Source organism: Ambystoma mexicanum, chromosome 1p (genome assembly GCF_040938575.1).
Source record: "Ambystoma mexicanum isolate Mex_15411 chromosome 1p, UKY_AmexF1_1, whole genome shotgun sequence".
Classification (NCBI taxonomy): domain Eukaryota; kingdom Metazoa; phylum Chordata; class Amphibia; order Caudata; family Ambystomatidae; genus Ambystoma; species Ambystoma mexicanum.
In genome coordinates this window covers 602,688,874-602,706,116 of record NC_090921.1, presented here as the reverse complement: position 1 = coordinate 602,706,116, position 17,243 = coordinate 602,688,874, and the positions used below count along the sequence as shown (strand labels likewise).

Here is a 17,243-nt window from a genome sequence, read left to right as displayed (position 1 = left end):
GATTTAAGCCAAAAAATAAATCAAAATAACTTAGGTGAGACACACAAACAGCTCCTTCCAAAAACCAAAACCCCTCTCCGCACAAGAGGCAGTGCTCTGTCTTTCCTGAATCTGCTTCACAGGACTGGGGGAGGGCTCAGGAGACTCAGGGGTGTACTGGCCTATATCGAACTCTGGAGATTTCCAGGTAGGCCTCTGCAGCTTGGGCCGCTTTTGTGTGGTATTTCCAAATTTTCCCATACGAAAAGAGTTGGGCTAGCTTAAAATATGTAATACAGGGCCACTTTCAAAATTATTTCCAGGGCCTCTTTTGGTTCCCGTCCACCCATGAGGAGACTTCATGGGCCTATTGGATGCTTGCATTTCTGATAGGGATTGCAGGGGAGGGGGTGCAAAATGTCTCCTTGCAAAGTGAACGCTGTTGTTTGAAAGGCTAAAGACAGAGGGTAAAATATCTATCCAGCTAAAAGTATACACAGGGCTGTCTAAAGGCTTACAAAGGGAGAGAAAATCGGGATTCAGGCTAAAACCAACTACAAAAAATCTCAAGCTGAACAAAGGTCTTTTTCAAAGGCTTAAGAACGAGACAAACATTTGGATTCAATTTGAACACAAATAAAGAACACCTCACGCAGGATCCAAAGGTTCTGGTGGGGGAACCCAAATTTGGTATGTTGCCTTGACTGCAAACAAAAGAAAACAACCATGGGTAAGCCAATAATCAAAGGACCGTCTACTAGTTACATTGAAATGTCAAACAATTCACACCATCAAACATCATTAGACACCAATAACCAGTTTCTAGATGGAATTTGAATCAAGCATGTTTGTCTCCATGGCCAAGCAGAAGTTGACCAAACACCCACAGTCCAACAAATGGAGTCAGTAAGCACAATATGTAACTGGTTGACTGAAAATTAGGATCAGTCTCTCCAATTCAGGTTAACTGTTGAGCCATGAAAATGTCACTATTAGGTGTCAAGCATTTCACTAGTGTCCTCACTGTCCATAGACGGCACCAATGCACCCTTTCCAAGCCCACAAAGAAAATTCTTAAGAGTGGACAAACCCAAATGGTAAGTGACCATTTCCTAGGCTCCCAGCCTCACTGTGTGCATCCCAATCACCTGCACCTCTTAGTGCTTTCCTTAGGGGAGTCATTATCTAATGTTAGCCCAAATTACACTTAATTATTTTCAATAGTGTCAAATGGGGTTTTGTACATCTCAACCACTTTGAATAAGGTTTTAGTGGTGGGTTCTTTCCATCTCTATGCACTGCACCGCCCTTGCTCTCCCCGACCACACATTTACAGACAGCGCCATGAATGCTCCACTGTTTCCCTTGCTAATCGCTGCCCCTGTTTCTCTCACTCCTCTTCACACTTCAGTATTTTGCCACCCAATTTTCCTCAGCCACTCTTTCCTTCTCTCCTTCTTTCCCTCACATCTCAGGACCCGTCATTGCCTCACTCCTCATAGACCCTGTCTGCAGTCTATGCCAAAGCCAGAACTTGTGGCTTTGCCAATTCTAGTTACGCTTTTATATCGCTCTTCTTAAGCCGGTCACTGTTTTATGCACTTTCAATTTCAACACTAAAGGGACTGAGGCACAGAAAGTGAAGGTGATGTTGATTGCTCAGGATTCTATTAATAGCACAGATGTGATTCGTATGTAACTTAAATGTTCTTCTTTATCCCTCAAGCAGTAAGAAAGTCTGCCAAAGAAAGAACAAAACACACAACCCCTGCCCTTGTACAAGTCCCCTAAATTTCCGCTGTATCCATGTGAACGCTGCTAATCCCCCAATCCTTATGAAGACAGTACGCTAAAGTCTGTGCCCTCCTGTAGCTCCTCATCTTTTTAACCCACTGCTGTGACCAGGCATTCAATCTCGGCAAAAATAACAGCAGGGTCACTGCACCTAAGAGACATCTCATTGCCGGCGACTAATGGCGCCTACCACTGAAAGAATTGCTATCCCGAATAACCATCTGTGGGAGCGCCTAAATGAAACACAAGGGTGGAGTTAAAAAGGTGGGATAATACTCGATTCTGTGGCATTAATACAATCTTAAATCTCCTTCATTAATCACTAGGAGAAATCGATATTCCATGGTATGGCACAGAGGCATTCTATCAGGCAAGCTGAAAGCCTTGCAATAGTCGCATGAACAATAGGTATACAATAGAAGGTATGAATCGACAGCTACACGGAACAATCCGCAGCCCTGAGAATGTCCTTGAGTGTGGCTCCAGATCAAAGTGCCACATCTGAGTGATTCCCAAATGAGCACACTCTTCCCTGCCAAAGCCATGACCCAATCATCCCACCTAGCTAGAGTAGGTGATGTGATGGGATGCTGGGGAATCTGGAAGGAAATAAACAAGTGTTCCTCAGACATTTTGAGACCTGCTCTCCTGCTCTCATTTATTTATTTATGTATTTATTTATAATTTATTTGTAAAGTGCTCCAAACCCGTGGGCATCAAGCTGCTGGTTGCGAGATTCATAACAGAAATGATAACAAGAATGTCAGGCGAGTTGGGTCAGGCCAGGGTCAGGCCTTGAGAAAGGAACAGTGTCTTGAGGGGCTTGCAGGAGGTCCAATAAGATGGCTCCACTCTTAAAGCGGGAGGTAGAGAGTTCCAGTTTTTGCCTGCAATGGCGGGGAAGCTCAATCCTCCGGCTCTGGGTCATCTATATCTTGGTGTGGCAAGATGGTGAGCATGTGTGGAGCGGGTGGGTCTTGTAGATTGCGCTTTTTTGAACTTTTCAGACACGTAGATAGGGGACGAGTTGGAGAGGCATTTATGGGTGATGGCTAAGGTTTTAACCATGATACGTTCTCATATGGGGAGCCAATGAGCATTTATCCTTGCCTCAGATATGTGCTCTCACCTTGGGATATTTAAGACTGCCCTAAGTGTTTTGTTTTGAATGAGCTGCAGTTTGTTAATGTTGCGAGTGGAGGTGCCTGCGAAAAAGGCATTGCAGTAGTCCAGTCGCAAGCCGATAATCGCTCTGGCTATGGTAAGGCAACAGTCGGTGAGGTGAAAGGGTCTGCTGGCATTGATTAGCTTTGAAGTGTGTGCAGCTGAGGAAGCAATGGCACTGACTTGCCGTGTATGGGAGAGGGTAGCGTCTTGGTGCACGCCCCAACATTTTCACAACACTGGATACTGGAAAGGAAATGCTATAGATGATGAAGGTGCTGAATGACTTGTTCAATTTGTTCAGGAGTGCTTGTGGTCTGTTTGTGGCAGAATCTCCTTTTGTCGTCATTGAGACAAAGGAGATGGGCGGCCATCCAAGCCTGTACAGTTTCGTGTACTGTGTGGAGAGTCATCAGTATAGCTTCCAGACAGGTGCAGGAGGACCTGCGTTTCATCCGTGTAATTAGTGTAGGAAATTCCTAGGTCATTTAGAAGGTTTAATAATGGTTTTGTGAAAATGTTGTAGAGGGTAGGGGAAACGCATGAGCCTTGCCGCACCCTGCAAGTGACCGGAGCATTGCACAATAAAGGCATGACAGTCAAGGTGAGAAACTCAATGTATGGAATGAGTCTTGTTCATGCAGGACATTTTTAAAACCAACATCAGAGCAGGTAAAATACTTAATCGAAAGGTTGAATACACTGACATCAGAAACCGTTCTAAAGGACACCCAAAAATATTAATATTAAAAATGTAGCTAATGAATCCTGGGGAGAAAGGGCCTAATTGTCTGCCCCGTAAACATACAACCACATTGATATGAGTATGTGGGGTGTGTAGAAATGGCATCCTTCAACGAGCTGATGAAATGAAGAAATAACCAATCTGTACAAACGAATAATGCAATAAGCAAATGAGGAAGTAAGAGAAGCAAGACAATTTACTTCTGGCGCAACACATTTGTGCAAGCAGGGACGTCATTTCCCCAAAATGCCTGGGTAGCGGCAGTGACATCACACAACCCTTGACATCTGATGCCTTTGACCCACCCCAAAGTGACATCCCAGGGACGTTCTGGAACACAACCTTTCACCCCTTGACAAAACAGGAAGTGGCATCACATAGCATTGTTCCTATGTACACTACAAAAAATATGGTTACAATATCACTGTAATGTATATAAATTTCATACAAGAATGGATCGTCATATCGTTAATATCAGTGTGTATAGGCCCATATAACTACATTTCTGTGAATGCAAGCAGATGTCCAAAGCCAAATGATAATGATGTGTTATTATATAGCACTCACCCTTAAGCGCTTTATATAGAACAAATATACATACATTATCACCCAAACTGTGTTGGTACTAATTTATCAACCTCAGAAGGATGAAAGCCTGCTTGCTGGGATTCGAACTTGCAGATCACACACACATCGCAGCAGCAAACGGTCAAGCCCCTGAGCTATCTTACCAGCTATACCTAGTTTACCGGCTATAGTAAAATGAGCAATTACATGTCTGAATGTTCTAAAAGTCAGAAAGCAAATTACACTCTGTAGTGGATACAATTAAACTGCTAACTGAGATTTAACAGCAGGTCAGTTCATCTCCAGGTCTGGTGCAAAGTTGGCCACATGACAAGCCTGTGTGGATCTACTTTTCAGGCTTCAGAGGTTGGCAAAATACATACCACTGGGAGGGTTCATAACTCTGTATTAAAGAATGTAGAGAATGTAAAGTAGCACAGGGAAAGCAGCGCACTGACACGGCATCCCGCACTCTGGGCACTCGTTACCTCCTACATGCAAACAAACATCCTGAACAGCATGCCATGGAGATAGGAAAGACACATTACAACAAAGCATTAATTGTGGCACAATGAAATCAAGGGGCACTTTATGTGATGTGGTCAAACATTTGTACACTGTACACAAGCTTTTAGGCACACGGATTTTGTCAAGTCACTGAGGATACCGAGATGAAATGTCTTATGATGATTGTAACAGAGACAATGGCAGAAAAAAACATGCTATAACTGCAACTTGCGAAAAGCAAAATAGATATGGGCCTGATTCACAAAAGCGTTTTATAGTGGTGCAATCCCATAGGAAAATGCTTTGTGAATCAGGCTCATAGTCTGAAACGGATGCTTATTCTGCTCTAAACGCTTTTTGGAGGTTTTTTCTGCATTGTGAATTTGAGGTGTTTAAGAACAGACTAAGTGTGCCTGAAATAAACCTTTAATGAGTCTAGCAATTATTGTAGAGAATTCCAGAAAGACAAATTATGTGTTATTCCTATTCTATCTTACTTAGGGCCACTGCTAAAAGTGTTACTTTTGTGGAACCCCCTGTTTTTTTTAAGAAGCCTGAATATGAAATCAGCCACATGGCACTGGCCACAGCCCAGGAGCGTCAATGTGTAAAATAAAAAGAAACAGGGGTAGCAAGCGAGGCCATAGGGGTAGCAGGGTGCGACCCCTGGCTACCCACAAATGGCATCCCTGTGTGCAAGGGATTCATGCCCGCTTTATCACACCAGTGAACCCATGCACCTCAAGTGGCCAAAGAGGCACAAAAGATCCATGCAAATCTGGTCCTTACTCTTCTAAAGTGCCAAGAAGATCGACCTGTATAGCTTTCAGTTGCAGAAATCATCCTGGTGCTGAGTGCAGCAATCTGACACTAGATTGGTCATCCCACGAAGATAAACTGCTTGATCCGGAATATTAAACATAATCCTAAAATGCTACTGTTACATCTGACAAACCTGAGGACCTTGTACCCCCAAGTCTGCTGATGTGAGGAATTTGACCATCCTCACGGGGAGAGTCCGCTCGCCTGGGCTTTTGATTTTTTGATAAATGAAAATGAATGATGGGAGACCAAGCTCCGAGAAATTAGTGCGCCATTCAACACCAATTTCATCTGCTTCCCACACAAAACGCATAATCAAATGTACTCCAGGAAGACACAACCTACATGCAATGTCTTCCCCTGTCATATTCAGCTGGAATGTGACAGCCCAGGGTACATCAAAGTGTCTCAAGGAGGGGAAGGCACACCTTCCTCCAGCATGGACAGCCTAATTTAAATATCACAGGCCGCATGGATCTGCTTTCCTTTATCCTCCGGCTGGTGGCAGTGCATACTAATGAGAAATATTTGAAGCAAGCCTGAAGAGGCTTGGTTGCAGGAATAGACAACAGGAAAGGCGGGGCTAACACCCCTTTGGTATGCAATGTGTCAACTTGAAGCTAGTTCCCACCCCTTTGTATGATAGACAGTGTAAGGCATGTCTGGGTCCATTATTTACCATTGGAAGACCCCTGCAGTGGTGACCCCATTCAGAGGGGAGAGGTATGTGGTTTGGGGAGACAGGAAGTCTGCTCCAGCACAAACATCAATGGAACCATGCTCTTTAATCAAGAGTCACAGAGGGCTCTGTTAACCAGAGAGACACTTTAATCTACAACATACAGGGAGATGGATGGGACTTGGGTATATGTTGTCACCCCCTTGTCTGTCCTGTTGCAGACTACTCTGGCCCTAGCCTTATGCATTACGGAAGATTGTTGGTGGGGACCCAGGATCGGTTCATTAAGGTGGGCTTAGCCTGCACCAGTCATTGGGGCCAATTTGGCTTTAAAAGAGGGCTGAACCACTCACTTACCAGATCATCTGAATACTTTGAAAGGAGTAAGAAGAAGGACTCATTTGGGCCCAGACTGAAGGTACGTCTACCTTACATCTTCTGCCAGTGAAGGAAGTCCTGGAGTTCCAAGAGGGCAGCAAGATACCTCCCCTAAACATCTCTCAGGGAACAGAGGGAGATACCGGAGTCAGAGGACCCATCCAGCAGCTCCAGAACTGGTACCCAGCCAGCACACAGCGTGGCCTGCTAGGTTCTGCCACCCATCTTCCTAGGTGGGAAGTGCTGGAGAGTCTCTGGACAAAGAACAAGGCTGTTACCTGCAAACACTCTCCTGAGCTTTGGGCCGTCCACCTTGAAAGGCCACAAGCTGTGCAAAGAAGTTAGGAGGAGTGCCAAACAAACATCATCCAGCGTCCATCTTTTAAGGACATTTTCGAGACAGTCGAGTTCTCGAACTGCATCCGGCTGCACCGCTGACTGTTGTCACGCCACAGTCACCAGAGCCATCCGAGACGCCTCGACCAACATTCCAGATCTGCCAACCAGCACAGACACAACAATTCTTGGCCCAGAGCTGCCGCGCCGGACAGCCTGCAGACATCCGTCCAGCCTCGTTTGCCGAACTGCCCGCCGCCTGGTACCTGCAGCTGTCTCCCGCCATTAACTCTGTCTCAAGGGCTGTGAAGTGCCCTGGAACCGCCTCAACACTGTCAAGCACCAAGAACCTCTTTAGCAACAGTTACATTGTGGTTCTGCCCCCCTGGACCTTCTCCAAATGCTCCTATAGACAGTTACGACCCTTTGCCCCCTTGGTGCTGAAACCAAATAATCTTGAACGGTAAGACTGATTACTTTACCAACTACCCTCCTGTCAGTATCCAGAGTGCATCTCTTTCCTTTGTGAAACTGTCCTCTGTGTTCCTTTACAGAGAGGGTTGTATTTTGTACTGTGCTAGAACTGTGTGGTGTAGTAATAATAAAGTAGATATGTTTATACAACCTTGACTGGACAGTCACTTTTATCATTGGGTTATAATTGTATTTTCGCTGTGTTGCAACTAACCAACGATCCACAACCTTGTGGAGATAAGCCTGCCATTCCGTCCATGTTACCAAAAATTGGACAAGATGGTCTTATACTTCACTTGTATTGCAATATGTTTGGATCCCTTCTGGTGTACTAGAGGTGTGGGGTTGATTGATGGTTTAGAAGCCGTTATTCATACCGGACCACTGGTGTGCCGGAAGTTGATTTGTCACAGCTGATGTATGACACTGTTGATAATGTGTGCATGAGTAGACTCACTGCACAATTAGAATGGTCCTTTGCAAAGCTGCACACAGTAAATGAACCTGCCAGAATCTCTAAGCAATTGAAATGCCAAGGAGGACTCCTTCCGGAAGTATGGACCTCTTGACCAAGCCAAAGCCAAATTGAACATTGTGTATCACCTGCTCCAGATTGCATCACTCTCTAAGCATAGATGTATGTATGATGGGAACATTGCACACATGTTCCATTCTTCTATATTTGCTCAACACCAAGCAATCTCTTCCATTGTCTAAGTGGAAAATGTAACCAAACTTGAGTAATCCAACACTTATTCTTACCAGAGACTGGATGGAAATAACCAGAAGGGGATATTCCCCTCGCTGTCTTAGTTCCCTGGTTATTTGTTTCACTTTGGTCACCAAGAGACGTAACATGGAGGCTTTGCAATACATCAGTAAGCCCAGAAACAAAATGGTTTGGGTTAGACAAGCCTCTGAATTCCCTCAATTGACTGGTAAACCGATCTATGACTCTTGAGAAACACAGTACCCATTTTTGATAAAATGACAAATATAACCTCCCAAAGGCAGACCCTGGTGCAGTACCTGCAGACTTATCCTGAGAGAACTGGACTCGCCCTCCTTGACCTCTTGCTTCTCTATCCTAATATTATGACCTCTCTGTGGAAAAGAATTTGCCTTGGGGACCAACAAACCTGCTGGAGTTTGTTCTGCCTGTACGAAAGGCCAACGGCTCTAGAGAAACAGCCGGTCAAGTGTCCTCTACCTCAACCGACCATTCCATAGACCTGAGAGGAAGATAATCTAGGCAGAGGTGTATGCAGAGAGGCCTGAGCTTTGCCAATGGCTGTAAATGTAATTATGTACTTTCCAAGGCCCTTCATGAAATCACCACCAAACAGATTAGAACCAACCAGCCCAGAATCCACTGAGATGGCTCTACACCCCAATTCACTGTTGATTTGTAGGAAAATGCCCTTAAGCCACTCCAGGGCATTCCCATTACTCAGAAAACAAAGAGCCTTAAAAGGCCAACTGCTGACCTCTGTGGCATCCAAAGGGGAGCACATAGCCTCTTCTGCCTAAGTAGACATTTTAATCAGAGGGCCAGAGTTGGTTAGAAACATCCTAGCTCGATCAATCCCCCTAACCAAATCCTTCCCATAGTTGGAAAAAAGATTGCTAACTTTGGGTCTGTGTAGCCATGCCAGCGAGATTAGTGAAAGCATATTCTGCCTTCATTTTGCTGCGGGTACTGAAGTCAAGTTTACTTCATGAAATAGTTTGGTGAAGCCCACCACCAGCTGTAAAGGAGTGAGGGATATAGGATTTCCTGTGGCCGGGTAAATTGGCACTGCCAAGTAGACATCCTAAAGGTCCAGCCTGATAAGTCAGCTTCCTATGTCTCTCCTTCAGTCTCTTAGATCTCGCATGTAACACATCTCTTAAGCATCAGCATCAAGCACAGGGGCCCCTACTGAGTCCTGGAAACCAGATGGCACCTCCCTGGGGTCCAACTCACCCTCTCAGATCATCAACTTCCTCTGAGATAAGGAACTGGTCCAGGGATCTCTAGTTGATGAAATCAAAAACAGTCTGGCTCTTTAATACAGATCATCAGTCTCCTCCTGGCTGAGGGTCTAGACAGAGCAAAGAACAACTCTTTGAAAGACAGCGCTGCAGTCGCCCAAGTCCTGGGATGAGTGGGCAAAGGAAAGGCACTGCACGCACTCTCCTTACACACAAGGTTCTTCTTTTTTATCAGTGGCTGTGGAAGATTGCGAATCAACCCCACATGGGCATTCTAAGCACCCCCACCTTCTAGGATACTATGCCCTGGGTGGGTTTATGCAATCTAAGGGCTGGCCTATCCTTGAAACTATCAAACGTTTTATACAGGCCTTCAAGGTTCTTTTTCAAATCAAAACCCCTACCCAGAGTAACAAATACTGATGTCTCCACAAACACATGCATTCTTGCTGCCAGTTCTCCAGATCCTGTTCTGGTTCACTGGCTATTATAGCCTTGACAAAGGGCAGCGCCCCATTATTTACCCCAACAGCATCAATCACATAGGTCATGCTCACAGCCCCCAGGGGACCCCCCAGGTGGGGGCTTACAGTTGCCAGAGCCAAGCTAACCTTATGGCGGTACGTTACCCTCACTGGACACAACCAGGTGCCAGACTCCAAATATTGCATCAAACATCTCCATTCTACTAGCACAAAGCATGCCCAGGTGAATTGCGCACTTGAAAGGTTCTTTCCTCTAGCATGGATGAATCACTGAGCATGAAGGGCATGCCTAACGGGGCAAGGCCCATAGCTTAGTATCATGAGGTGCCAGAAAAAGCCGGGCCACTCACTAACCTGCTAGGGAACACTGCAAGATAGGGAAGTCCTTGGGAAACCCTGAAACGTAAGCCACACAAATGGAACTGAACTCGGGGAAGTACTTATCTGATCCAGAACACCTTCTGCAGAAACACGAGGACACAGGCTTCCTGGGACTATCTTCATAGGGATTTGAGGATTATCAGGGGTCGTATGAACATGACAGGGACCTATGGAACTTGTATTCGAGGATAGGGTGTGTACTTTGTTTTTTATTTGATGTACTTTATCACTGCTGGAAGAATAAAGAAGAGAATTAAAATTGATTAATAGGAAGCCTTCGTATCAGGCCACAGAATCTGCCCAGGATCACACAATTTTGATCATTCATATTTGGAGACAGCTCTCCTTTCTCCAGATAAAATAGCGCCGCATACAACCATTTGACAAAAATACTGAATGACCTACCAAGTTTCCCACCAAAATAGTTATTGACCATTCGGTAATTGTTTAACCTGGGGGCAAGATGCAACAGATCTTTCGGAGACCCATTTCCATGGGAATTATACCGCCCCAAAACCGTTGTAGTCCATCATTTGTTTGACATTTATGTGAAAATATGGGGCTCATTCATGGATTTGACGGTATATAGCAGGTTCTAGAAACATGGTGCACAAAACAAGAATGGTTCACTTTTATGGGGTAAATTAGCAAAACCGAGAATACATATCTTTCAAATGCAATACTGTAGAATAGATGGATTACAACATTAGACATGTTTCTCTGTTATACTCCAAGGTTGAATGTCAAATGCAAGGAAGGAAACACAGTGTGAATTCATATTTGGGAATACAGCAAACATACTTCTGCATAGCAATGGAGGCAGTGCTAGGGCAGAGAGGTAAGGTTGGCCCTGCAGCCCGGCCACCAAAAGAAAAAGCAATCTCACTATTGCCCTGAACACAGTCACAAGGCCATACTCCTTCTCCCCTTGTGCAGGAATGTTTCAACAATGTATTCTATTTGAATCTTTGTTGAGCGCTGGCCCTAACCAGAGGGTCTCAGAGCGCCTAACAAGGCTCAAAGTTTCAAAAGGTGGGTGGTGAAACAGAGTTACAAAATGATAGGAACATTTGGACGGACAGGTGCTAGCAGGGAAGGCGGATGGCCTGGATTACGTGTGGGGAAACATATATGTTTTGAGGCATGATTTAAAGTATCTCTATTGAAAGTGGTTTTTAAAATGCAACTATTTCCTCCCGAAACGTTTGAGCCCCATTTAGGGAAATTCTGATTAAATGAATTGGTCAATAATTCCTCTTTAATGCTACATTGCTAAAGGGTTTCTTTTCAGATTGCCGTTGTACGCTTTCTGACTGATATGTTCAAACTGTGCCTAAAGGCTGGATGCAAGGCACTAAAATGAAACAATGACGTGTTCCCGTGTGAATACTATTAAGCAACTGATTTGTAGACTAACAGCAGTTACTAAACTGGTAGTTATCATGAATACATCACTCAATTTAATAAAGAAATAATACCTAACATACTGCGCTTGTGCACTATATATTGTTGTAGGCACAACACCACAAGAGTACAAGAAGAAATACACTTGTTTAGAAAAAAAGAGAAAAACAGATTCTGAAACTAATATAAACAGTTTTTTATTGCATCAATAATTCTGAAAGAAATAGTAATGGATTTCACAAAAAGATAGCAAATATTTACACGATTTACACATAAAGATCAAACCATTAGATAACTGTTGGTATGCTTTTATGAAGATGGTCCACAGATACATTTGACTTTCAGGAAAAGAAGAAGCTGAATTAAACCAATCACGCTCAGTGTGACAGCAGCCTGGGTCTGTCTGAAAGGCTTAATGTGCTGGCCAGGTCATAGAGCAGACCATAACTTCCTGTCCCTAGCTCAATCAAGGCTTATATCTTTGGCCTTTTTAAGCATCAAAATCACTCCCGAATCTGGCTAGGAACTGGGTAGGATGCAAGACACTACCCTCTCTTGCCCTGTAAACATGTATTGTGTGATAGCGACCTCTACAGGGTACTGTGCAGACTGTTACTCTTTGCATGAGGTTCAAGGTATTTGTATATGTTACAATTGAATTTAGGTTACGCAATTTTGGTGTGAAAAATGAAATATTTCTTCTATTTCATGAAGGAATCTGTGAAACTATATATTTTAGAATATTTAGGTTGAATACTATTTTATTTAAATCATATTGTTCGTAATTATGATTTCATGTCAAAAAAAGTGTATTTTGTGTATATTTCACATTTTATTTATGTGGTTTTATACGAACGGTAATGTTTGTACATATTTAATCATTTGTGAATTTGTTCTTAATCGCGTTTTATTTTTTGCAAAGGTTACGTGTAACTGTAAACAAATAAATAATATATAATTCCTCTTTAAAGCAACTTGAAGCAAGGTTTTCTCTCAATCACTTGATATGTGGTTCAGCGCAGTATGCTCAGAGCGGCCTTTGTCATTACGCTAATGCACTGGACAAAGATAACATGTTTTACTCTTCCCTCCTTACTGTCTCGTCCTATGAAAATCAGAGTACTTCCAAGAGACTTGCCCTGAAGACTGGGTGCTGAGCAACAGCAGCTGCTATGTCTTTTCTAAGCAGACGGCTTCCTGGGATGACAGTCGATCCAATTGCCAGTCACTTCAGGCTGACCTGGTTGTCATCACTGACCGGCTGGAGCAGGTGAGCTTTGAGTCCTAGCCTATAAAGTGAATAGCCGTGTCTAACGCGCCTAGCTGCCCCGCATCTTTCAGGTTCAAGGTGCAGACGACTTTACGCACACTGGCTTCTTCTGCCTCTTGAGGACAGAAGATAACGGGCAAGAAGAGTTTTGTTTTTGAAATCAGTGGCACTTGTGGGTTTATTTTGGTAGTTATTGATCAGTAGGATGTATAGAACTCTGAGTCAGCCTTAAAGTAAAAAGTTATTTTTTGCGTTTAGTTCAGCAGAAACTACATATTGACTTTTGCCTGACAAATGTATTCTTTCGGACTTTGAACTACCCGAATTACAGGTGGTTCAAAAAGTTCAAACCAAGGTCATCCATTTGAAAAGTTTGAATAAACATTTGAGCCCTCACGTTTTATAAAGAAGTCGTGTCGTTGAATTGCATACAGTCCTGGGCAGCTTTCAGAGAAGCAGCAGTTATTTGTGGATGCAGGCTTTGGACAGAGTAGTCGAGTTGGAGTAAGGGCTGGGAGAGGATGTGGGAAGGTCAGATTTAAAAAAAGGTCATTAGCATATTTGTTTCATATTTTTGCATTGTGCAGTGTGACACACTTTCGTTTTTCACCTGTTAACTACACAATTGGCATCCGTGAGCAGTGAGGAAATGCCTCTGAGTGAGATCAGCTTGGGGGCGTGGGGCGTCGGATTTTCTGTCAAACGCATTAGGGTCTGGCCAAAATAGCAGTGACACTAGGCAGGATAAAGTGACACACCTTCAGGAAGGCAAGAGAAGTGGCGTCCTGAAGTGAGTGAATGCACAGGGTGACACTTGGGTGCAGGGAGGAGCAGACCGAGTTCCTCAGCACAGCTTTTGCTCTTGTGTTGACAAGCTGGCGTGACACTTGTGGTTGGAGAAGATTACATTCGGGGACACAGGGGGTATTTATCAGTGTCCATCTTGGACGAAACTCGAGTGCAGGGAGGTGCAGAGACTCCCTGTGTGCATCTTGTGCTGTTGTTGACATGCTCATGTGACATGGAGTGAGGACGCTGCAGGCATTCGGGGAGGCAGGGGATAGCAGGCAGTGAGTGGCCGTCCTGTTCTGAATGAACAGATCATGTGCCTTAGGGCAGCACTCAAGTGGGGAGAGGAGCAGAGAATCGGTGAGCGCAGCTTGTGTCAATGTGTTGACAGTGACGTGACACGTGTGGTGGGGGAAGGTATAGACGATATAGAGATTCAGGGAAGGAAGAGATCATTGTCAGTTACTGTCCATCTCGTGACGTGAGTGACACTTGGCCAATATGCTGAATGTCTGGTGTGTAACATACCTCTTGTCCTACTCTTTCATTGTACAATTGCATTTTGGCCACAGTGAAACAGGTACTACAGCAGTCATCGTGCCCAAAAATACATGTTACTATGGCCAGGTGGACATTGACTACATGGTGGTCATGGCGCCCTTGGTAGCCTTTCCATTGCTTACCAGACATGAGGGATCCCAAAATATTGCAAGGGAGCAGCATATGCTTGTCCGACTTCAGGCTGGACTTTGTACGCAAGGATTTTAGAGAGGAAGCCACAGTCAGTTGATATCTGGGAGAAGGTGGAGGAGGTAGAGGCAAAGCGGCCAAAGCTTCGTAATTTGCTGTTCAGCTTTGTCATGCCATACAATGGAACAAATCGGATTGCTGCCTTAAGGATTGGCTATACTATTCAAGTCTCCTACTTTTCACCTGTACTACCACTGGTTCTCACGCATTTTGTTAACTGTCAGCTTGTAATGGAAATGGTTACTGTGGCACAGAGAATCAGTTCGCATTTCAGCCAGGGTTATCATGCAAAATCTCCCCTGCGCCAAATACAGATGCGTCAAACTTTACTACAACACAACTGAAGACCACTAATTGGAATTCCATATGTGAGAGAGGGTGCAGGAGCAGTGCAGTGCTATCTCAAACTATTGCAACACACACAGTAGAGCAGTAGATTGCCGACCAATGTCTGCAACCTTTTTAGGAAGCTACCTAGAGGGTTAGCCATCACAGTGCCTCACACAGTGAGGTTTCCCCTCCGGTATACCTGTGTGAACTAGACGTCTTCAACATGGCAAAGGCCCATGACTTGGCAAGTGAGGATGAGGCAGCACAGATGGCGAGGGCTCTGCTTATAACCTTGGCAGGTGATCCGCAGGTAGACAGAATGAAAGGTAACATCGAGTACCTGCTAGGTTCCTTTTTGGAGCCATGTTTAAAGATGAAAGTGACTGCTTTTAGTACCCCTGTGCCAGGAGAGGAGGATTTGCACCAAATGTCACAGGGAGGAGGCACTTTGAAAGCATGTACAGATGCATTGCTGCAAGGTCCGCAGCATCAATTGAAGGAAGAACGCAGACAGCAAGAAGAGCTGTAAACACCCCAACGTTTTCTAAGAACATCAAGAATTTCCTGATTGTCAGCATCAATGGCCACTACATCGCTGACCCAGGATGAAAGCTTCATGACCCATGCAGGCATAGCCCATGGAGAGGAAATGCACTACTCTCGCAGGTATATGGTATCTTAAATTCTGACAATGCATCAACAAAACCAGAGACCGTACCATCATCTGCACATATACTTGATCCCTATCTACCTGACATTTCGTCCCAATGCATGCTGACCCGTTACAGTATTGGAACAGCAGGCGGTCCAAATAGCAGGCAACACTTCTGAGAGTTGTACTGTGATCAATTAACTGCCTCCCAACAAGTGTCTAGTCGGAGAATGTTTTCAGTGTGGCCGAGGCTATTGTCTCCAAATGCAGGAGGAGCCATTCAGTGCTGCAATTGACTTCTTAAAAAACGAATAAGAACTTAATTGCGGCAAACTGTGGGAAATCCTCTCCTCACAGCCGATAGAGCAGCTCAGATGAGGATGATGACTTGTTACACGCACTACATGTCTGACACCAAAAAGCTGAACAGGGTGAGTTAATGGTACATGTGGTTAGGAAAAAGATATTCCAGTAGTGACTGAAAGGCCATCACCATGTACTGGCATGATGAGGAAGAGGACATGTAATTACCGTCCTACTGTTGTCACAACTGTCCAAAGTCAGCATGCTGTCCCACACAACTAAGCCCCTCCTGAATATTGTTGAGAATCTCACTGAGAGGACTCCCCGAAGACAGTGATTTGCTGCTCATCGAAAGATCTGATATTCTACTTGAATTGTCAGCAGCATTTCAGCATTTTGTTTTTGTTTTCAGTTTATATGTTTTGTATATACCTCAATACTACCTCATACAAAATATCTGTATGTTTCCCCCTTTATTTGGTGGATTCAATATACGGTTTTCTGTCAGAGAAGAATTCATGTGTTTTTGCTGGCGTACCTTCTGCAGTCTCTCATTAAAAAAAATGTATGTGCACGTTTTTCACCTTTACTTAGTGGGATGAATAGATGGTTCCTTGCCTATAACACTCAGGTGTTCTGGGCTGAGTTTCTTGTGTGGTCTCTCAGAAAAGAATTTATATGCATGTTTCATCCTTTACTTCACTGGGCTGAATGTGCGGTTCCCTGCCTGACAATGACAGGCAGGTGTTCTTGTCTGAATTTCTTGTGTAGTCACCTCGAAAACAAGTACATATGGAGTGATGTTTATAGGTTGAGTCGAATAGACACTCTTCCAACTTATATGTGCCAATGGGCTGAAAGTGTCTCGAATGAGTATGAGGATGGGCAAGCCGGCACAAGACAGCTTTCATCCAACAAATGACCATTATTTTTCATCTTTGCTGCAAGCCAAGCGATCACCCTTCATGTTTCAAGGCGCGTCATTTGATGACCCTTACAAGTCTTTCGAGGATCACCTTCACTGCCAGGGATGAGCCCGGCTGGGAACTGATGTATTTGGGTTTCTCTCTGGCCCTCAGAAATAAAGTATGTGTTTTTCACTCAAGCTATTCACACATGAGTTTTTGTGCCTCTTAGTAAAAGGTAATCAACAATGATTTCCTTTACAATAGTGAAGTGGGAAAATGGGAAAAAACCCTTCCCCCATTCTCATCCAGACCCTGGCCTAGAGGATCACGCCCCAAGCACCCCCCACGAGAGGAGTTCGACACATTCACTTCCCAATTATGTTGGAAAATGGGTCTATTGCAAACCCGGTGGTGGGTGCGTGTATATGTACTGGTCGTTCGAAGACCATGTGAACCAGTATGGACACCTAGCTGGAATAACAAAGGTGTGGAGAATACGCAGAGAAAAGAGAGCAGATAATTTTGTGGTCGACAAGTCAACCAGAGGGGGGG

At 44.4% G+C, this 17,243-nt stretch overlaps 1 protein-coding gene across 1 annotated transcript in view; it reads left to right on the top strand.

The window, feature by feature from the left end:
* Positions 1-17,243, top strand: part of LOC138576626 (CD209 antigen-like protein E) — a 221,191-nt gene that overhangs the window by 131,718 nt on the left and 72,230 nt on the right. Inside the window, exon 5 of the mRNA XM_069649569.1 lies at positions 12,808-12,959. Coding sequence (XP_069505670.1) covers positions 12,808-12,959 — 152 coding nt within the window. The remainder of the gene's footprint in view (positions 1-12,807; positions 12,960-17,243) is intronic.